Consider the following 6,580-nt stretch of genomic DNA (forward strand, 5'->3'; position numbering starts at 1 on the left):
CTCGACTCGCCCGCGCTGTGGACGGCGATCACGAGCTCGCCGCGCTACGCGCCCGTCCGCGCAGTCCACTTCCTCGCCCGGTCGGGAGACCACCCGGTCGCGATCGTCGTCCGCGACTACATCATCCACGCGCCCCACGTCGCCGCCAACCTCCACCGCGCCCGCTCCCTCGACCTCGACCTCCCCGGTGGGCCCCTCTTGACCTTCCTCACCGTCCTCAACCAGCCCGCCCCCTGCCTTGAATCCCTCTCCTTCGCCGTCCAACACAGCCATGGCCACGTCCCCCCGCCCGCCCTGGCTGCCTTTCCCGCGCACCGTCTCTTCAATGGCGCATGTCCACGGCTCCGCTCCCTCTCCCTCATCGCTCTCTTCCTCCCATTCAACCCACTCGTCTACCACAGCCTCCTCCACCTTACCCTTCTCGACGTCCCCGAGCATGTCCTCTCTCTCAACACCCTCCTCGACGTCCTGAACCAATGTGCCGCCCTCCGCACCCTTTCCCTCACCAACACCCCCTTCCCCGGCCTCCGTGCGCCCCAGCCCTTCATCCCTCGCGAGCAGCCTGTCGCCCTCTCCAGCCTCACCCACTGTGAGATCGCCTTTCTGTCTAGGCCCTCCCTCGTCCACTTCCTCTCCAGCATCACTCTCCCCCCGACCGCCGTCCTCAAGTTCCGCTCTCGCACTTTGCACAGGTCCAACTATCTGATATACCTCGCCGACTACAGCGTCCTCCTCAGCCGCCTCTACCGTTTCGACTTTCACGCCCCCCTCCCCCCTGCACACGTCCGCATCCGCCTCTTCCACTCCCCAAACCCGCTCCCCGGCCTCCCCAGCCCCGACCCGCCCCTCACCGCGGAGTTCGACCTTTCCAGCCCGGACCCCGCCGCCGTCGCCACCAGCGTCACGTCCGCCCTCGCCCTCGCCGCCGTCCACACTTGCGTCCTCGCCGGCCCCGCCCTCGCCCTCTCCGCCCCGCAGTGCGTCGCCGTCCTCGACGCCATGCCCGCCCTGCGCACCCTCCGCCTCGACCACCTCCCCCCCGACACCCTCCACCGCGTCCTCGGCGTCCTCGGTGCGCCCCTCGCCTCGCCCTCCTCCCCCGCCGCCGCCGCCCCCGACGGCGGCGCGACCCTCTGCCCCCGCCTCTCCCGCCTCGAGCTCGTCGGCGCGCTCCACAGCCCCGCTCTCCGCGGCCAGCTCACGGACTGTGTGCGCGACCTCGCCGCCAAGGGCGCCCTTCGCGAAGTCGAACTGCTCAACGCCCGGGGCTTCCCCGATGCCGCTATTTGTGCGCTTGAGGCCATCCCCGGCGTCGCGCTGACGATCACGTAGCCCGTCGCGCGCTGCCTCGGCGTAATGCTTGCCTACACAACGATCCGCGCCACTATTCCGTAGAGATCGATCATGGCTGGTATGGCAGATTTCACTATGTAATATCTTGGAGGGTCTGTCTGTTGCGTTTTCATTTGACTTTTTTCTATGTACGCAGTGCCGTGCCAGCTCTCGAGCGCTACAGCGACTCGCTCAAGCGGAGTATTTGAATCAAAGTACATTGGGATTGATTTTTATGCGACGCGATACTATGTACAATAGAGTATCATCAATGCGTTAGTGGTCGTGAAATGCGATGACAGCAAGGCCCAAACAAAGACAGAAATACAAGCAGAGAAGAACGGAGCACAGCAGAACACTCATCTAGCAGTCCGAGGCATCTAGTCAATCTCCTCCATCGCCGACGTTGACGCAACCTCCTCGACAACAGCGGAGTCGCCGGCCGACGCTTCCGGCGCCGCCTCCTCCTCGTCGACGTCGAGGCCGAGTGAGATCATACGGTGGATGCGCTTCGCGAACGACGTAGGGTCGTCCAGCGAGAATCCAGAAGTGAGCAGCGCGGTCTCGAAGAGCAGGTACGTCAGGTCTCGGACAGACTTGTCGGCCTTGTCCTCTGCGACCTTCTTCTTCAGCTCCTTGACGATCGCGTTGTGCGGGTTCAGCTCGAGCGTCTTCTTCGACGCCATATACGACGACATCGACGAGTCACGGAGTGCCTGCGCCTTCATGATACGCTCCATGTTGGACGACCATCCGAACTGACCAGTGACGAGAACACATGGCGAGTCGGAGATACGGTTCGAGACGACGACCTTCTCCACCTTGTCGCCAAGTGCGTCCTTAACTGTCTTGCACAGCTCCTCGAACTGCTTGGCCTCCTCCTCACGAGCTTGCTTCTCCTCGTCGGTCTCCTCCAACTCCAGACCCTCTTTCGAGACACAGACAAGCTTCTTGCCGTCAAACTCCTTCAGCTGGGTGATGGCGTACTCATCGATGGGGTCGACAAGCAGGAGGACCTCGAAGCCCTTCTTCTTGAGAACCTCCAGGAACGGAGAGTCCTTGACAGACGATAGCGACTCCCCCGTGAGGTAGTAGATGTTCTTCTGCACCTCGGGCATACGAGTAATGTAGTCTATACACAAACGATCAGACAATTGCATCTCCGCGCACAAGCAAATCCAACATACCCTTGAGCGAGGTCTGCTCCTCCGTGGACTTCGTCGAGTAGAAGCGCAGGAACTCGGCGAGCTTGCTGCGGTTCTGCGAGTCCTCGTGGATACCGAGCTTCATGTTCTTGCCGAAGGCCTCGTAGAACTTCGCAAAGTTGTCCTTGTCCTCGGCAATCTCAGTGAAGAGGTCCATGCACTTCTTGACAATGTTCTTGCGGATGACCTTGAGGATCTTGTTCTGCTGGAGGGTCTCACGAGAGATGTTAAGCGGCAAGTCCTCAGAGTCGACGATACCCTTGACGAAGTTGAGGTATTCGGGGATGAGGTCCTCACAGTCGTCCATGATGAACACGCGGCGAACGTAAAGCTTGATGTTATTGCGCTTCTTCTTCGTCTCGAAGAGATCGAAGGGGGCACTGCGAATTATGACATTAATACTGAGACGGCGGACAGACAGCATGTCGCCTTACCGCTTGGGAATGTACAAGATAGCCTTGAACTCAAGCTGACCTTCAACTGAGAAGTGCTTGACCGCAAGATGCTCTTCCCAGTCGTTGGACAAACTCTTGTAGAAAGCTCCGTACTCTTCCGCGGTGATGTCAGAGGGGTTACGCGTCCAAATGGGTTTCGTTTTGTTGAGCTCCTCGTTCTGGACCTCCTTCTCCTTGATCTTCTTCGTCTTCTTAGGCTTGTCCTCATCGTCAACTTCCTCGATCTTGGGCTTGTCCTCATCGTCCTCTTTGACCTCTTCCTCATCGTCCTCAACCTCCTGCAAATCCGACGTCAGTTCGAGTTCATTGAAAATCATTATCGACACTTGCCTTCTCAACCTCCTTTACAACCGCCAGCTGAATGGGGTAGGAGATGAACTCGGAGTGTTTCTTGACGATATCCTTGATCCTCTTCTCCTCAAGGTACTCAAGTTGGTCCTCCTTGAGGTAGAGACGGATCTCAGAGCCGCGACCAAGGGGAGGGTTGACAGTGTCGGTGGTGATGGTGAAGGTGCCACCAGCGGCCGATTCCCAGATGTACTGCTCGTCGTCGTTGTGCTTCGAGATGACCTGGACACGCTCGGCAACGAGGTAGGCAGAGTAGAAACCGACACCAAATTGACCGATCATGGAAATGTCGGCGCCGGAGCTCAAGGCTTCCATGAATCCCTAGCACAGCGATCGTCAGAAACAGGCGCAATGCCACTCGCATGCATGTCTAAACATACCTTCGTGCCCGACTTGGCAATGGTACCAAGGTTGTTGACCATGTCGGCCTTAGTCATACCGATACCGGTATCGCGAATGGAGAGGATCTTGTTCTCCTTGTCGGGGACGATGCGGATGACGAGATCCTTGCCCGCGTCAAGGACAGAGGGGTCGGTGAGGGAGGCATAACGGATCTTGTCGAGGGCATCGGACGCGTTGGAGATGAGCTCACGGAGGAAGATCTCCTTGTTAGAGTAAAAGGTGTCTGCGCGGGGAAATGAGCAAGATGAAGTTCGCGCGCAATCGGCGGTAAACACGCACTGATGATCAGGTCCAGGAGCTGGCTGATCTCAGCCTGGAATCCGAAGCTCTCGGTGGCCATTTTGCAGAAGAGGGGAGATGTGGGAGGGGCAGTGGTGGAAGAGCAAGCTGAAGCAGCGAGGGAAGAGGCCGACGGAGGAAGGGTTTATGTACCGCCCTCCAATTTTTCTTCTCGAAGCTTCGGTCCACATTCGACCAAGACGCAGCTTCTTCGCCCGGCGCTTGCTGCCTTGCCTTTCCCTGTCTTTCCATCGTCTTCGACGCCGCCTGCCTTTCTTGGCCTTCGTTGTTCAACGCCATCGTCTTATTCTCGCGGGTCCCTCCTCACAAGCTGTCCTTAATCTTACACTTGCAATCAGTCAATTCCAGACATATTCCGAATATCAGAACCCAATTCTCAGTCGTCAGCTGGTACACTGCTCTCCACACCTTGTCGCAGTTGCTCCTGCGTCCCCGACCCAGATCGTGACTGCCGGCCGTCAAAAACCAGCCCTTGTCCTCGCGCCTTCAGCACCTCGACCATCGCCGTGACCTCCTCCACCTCGTCTCGCAGCTCTGAATTTTCGTCTCTCAGTCTCTGGTTTGCCTCTGCCAATCTTTTCACATCACCCGAATTGCAATGCCTCGCAAGAACCGCTCCTTTGCGCGCACCTTCCAGCTGTCTTTGCGAAATTGCCAGCTGTGCTTCCAGAGAACTGATTGCAAAGCGGTAGTTTCTGCATCGACAGCATCAGTGAGTGATGCCAATCAACGTCTCATGAGATAAACACACTGCATCGCTTGTTCCATCTCGCTTTGGGTCTGCTCATACGATTCCAGTCTCAGCTCCATCTTCCGGTACTTGCTCGTGAACACCTGCAGATACTCAGCCTGATCGTTCAGTTTCTGTACGTCTAACTCCCTGAAATGACATTGGCTTGCATGATCGTCAAACTCCCAGTGTGAGACGCACCATAGACGTTGCAACTTGACCAGCTGCTCTATCTGCTTCTCATAATCATGCAGTCGGTCTATTTTGTGCGCGTCCTCTTTTATCTTCGTCTCCAGCTGGAATACTCTCTGCACAGCGTCTGCGAGAAGTTTGCCTTGCGCCGCGAAAGTATCCTGTGTATTATTAAGCCTAGAGACTGCGTCCCATCCCACCAAAATTACCTTTGCTTCCTGATCTGCGGCTCGCAGAGCAGCGGCCTCCGCCATCCATGACTTTTTCTCGGTTCGAAACTCCATGAGTTTGTCTTGCATTTTCTGGTTCCAATCCATATACTGGTGTTTCATTGTCGTTGCATGCTCCTTGTGCTCCTTGAGCTCACGCTGAAACCGGAACACCTCTGCTTTGTACTCGCGTAGTTTGTTATGCTAGATCCGAGTCGACCTCAGCAGTCTTGTCTGGAACGGACAGCCCAAATCACGCACCAGCCCTTGCCTCTCTACCTCGGCTGTCTTTGACAGTACACGATCTTGATACAGTCGTCCTATATGTTTCACATTTTCCCGTGCATTCCACAGTTCAAAGTTAAGTTCGTTCCTTAACAATAGAACCTCTCTCTGCAGACCAGCAAGTGCCTGGCCAATATGTGTAGGTGTCGGCTGGCCACTCGTTGATGCTTGCGCAATCTGTGCGCTTTCCTCTTGCCGCTGCTGCACGTCGGTCTTCTCAGTCTCTTCTCTTACCACGTCAAGCGAAGGCGACCGCGTGGTTGGATGCGAAGAGATACTCCCCGCAGACCAAGAAGTGGATGGGTGCACAACTTCGACGTCAAGTCCAGACTTTAATGCGACTGAGACAGAAATCATGTCCTGCAACGACACGCGCGGTTTTCCCGAAACGCCTCCTAAAGCAGGCATGGATAACTCCTCGGGACGGATCGTCGGTGACGACACAAGGGATGCGTGGGCAGAGGTGGAACTGGGATGGACGACCGGCACGGGCACGGGCGAAGGCGGGGAGACGGGATCTGTGGAGAGAACGGCAGGCGCACGCTGCTGTATTCCCAGCGCGGCATTACGCATGTCGAGCATTGTACACTCGCCCACGATACGGGGAATGTCGTATTGGGTCCAGAAATCGGGCTGCGACAGTTCTTCGACGGCGCCCCGCCAAATGAGTAACGGATGCAAAGTGTGCCCCCGCATAAGAGGCTGCAACAACGTTCGTGGGCTACACCCAATGAGATTTGTGGACACCTACTCACCTCGCTCGTACTCCGGATTTTATCTTCATCCAGTGCCTCGTCCCATCCAATCGTGTAAGGGCTATCAAGGCCGCTGTCACTGAGATACCTCACCGGATACCGCAAGAAGCGGATAACGTTGCACGGGAACAAGTAGTATAAAGCCGTGAAATAGCGATGTGCAGATGGTGCAGAAGAAGTACCCCCATCAAACGTCTGCTCCAGCCGCACCCACTCAATATCCTCTCGTATTGGAGGAGTATATGCAAGCTCGTATACCATTTGCGTGTCTTCTATAACTTCATCAGGGTTGGACTCGTCAGGGTCGGAGGAGTCGGTTGACGGACGGGGCTCGCGCTCGCGCCAACAGACGATGCGAGCGAGCACA

At 56.8% G+C, this 6,580-nt stretch overlaps 2 protein-coding genes across 2 annotated transcripts; both read right to left on the reverse strand.

Moving 5' to 3' along the window:
• Positions 1-1,712: 1,712 nt before the first annotated feature.
• On the reverse strand, positions 1,713-4,082 carry FIBRA_04487 (uncharacterized protein; the record flags this gene model as incomplete). Its single annotated transcript, XM_012326282.1, has 6 exons — positions 1,713-2,464; positions 2,520-2,917; positions 2,972-3,270; positions 3,332-3,661; positions 3,721-3,965; positions 4,022-4,082. 6 exons carry the CDS (start codon positions 4,080-4,082, stop codon positions 1,713-1,715), a joined length of 2,085 nt encoding a protein of 694 aa, XP_012181672.1.
• Positions 4,083-4,418: 336 nt separating this feature from the next.
• On the reverse strand, positions 4,419-6,474 carry FIBRA_04488 (uncharacterized protein; the record flags this gene model as incomplete). The annotated part of the gene is made up of 6 exons (XM_012326283.1): positions 4,419-4,737; positions 4,794-4,922; positions 4,974-5,125; positions 5,174-5,377; positions 5,435-6,160; positions 6,214-6,474. 6 exons carry the CDS (start codon positions 6,472-6,474, stop codon positions 4,419-4,421), a joined length of 1,791 nt encoding a protein of 596 aa, XP_012181673.1.
• Between the last annotated feature and the right edge of the window lie 106 nt (positions 6,475-6,580).

This window comes from Fibroporia radiculosa, assembly GCF_000313525.1.
Source record: "Fibroporia radiculosa TFFH 294 genomic supercontigs, scaffold3160, whole genome shotgun sequence".
NCBI lineage: Eukaryota > Fungi > Basidiomycota > Agaricomycetes > Polyporales > Fibroporiaceae > Fibroporia > Fibroporia radiculosa.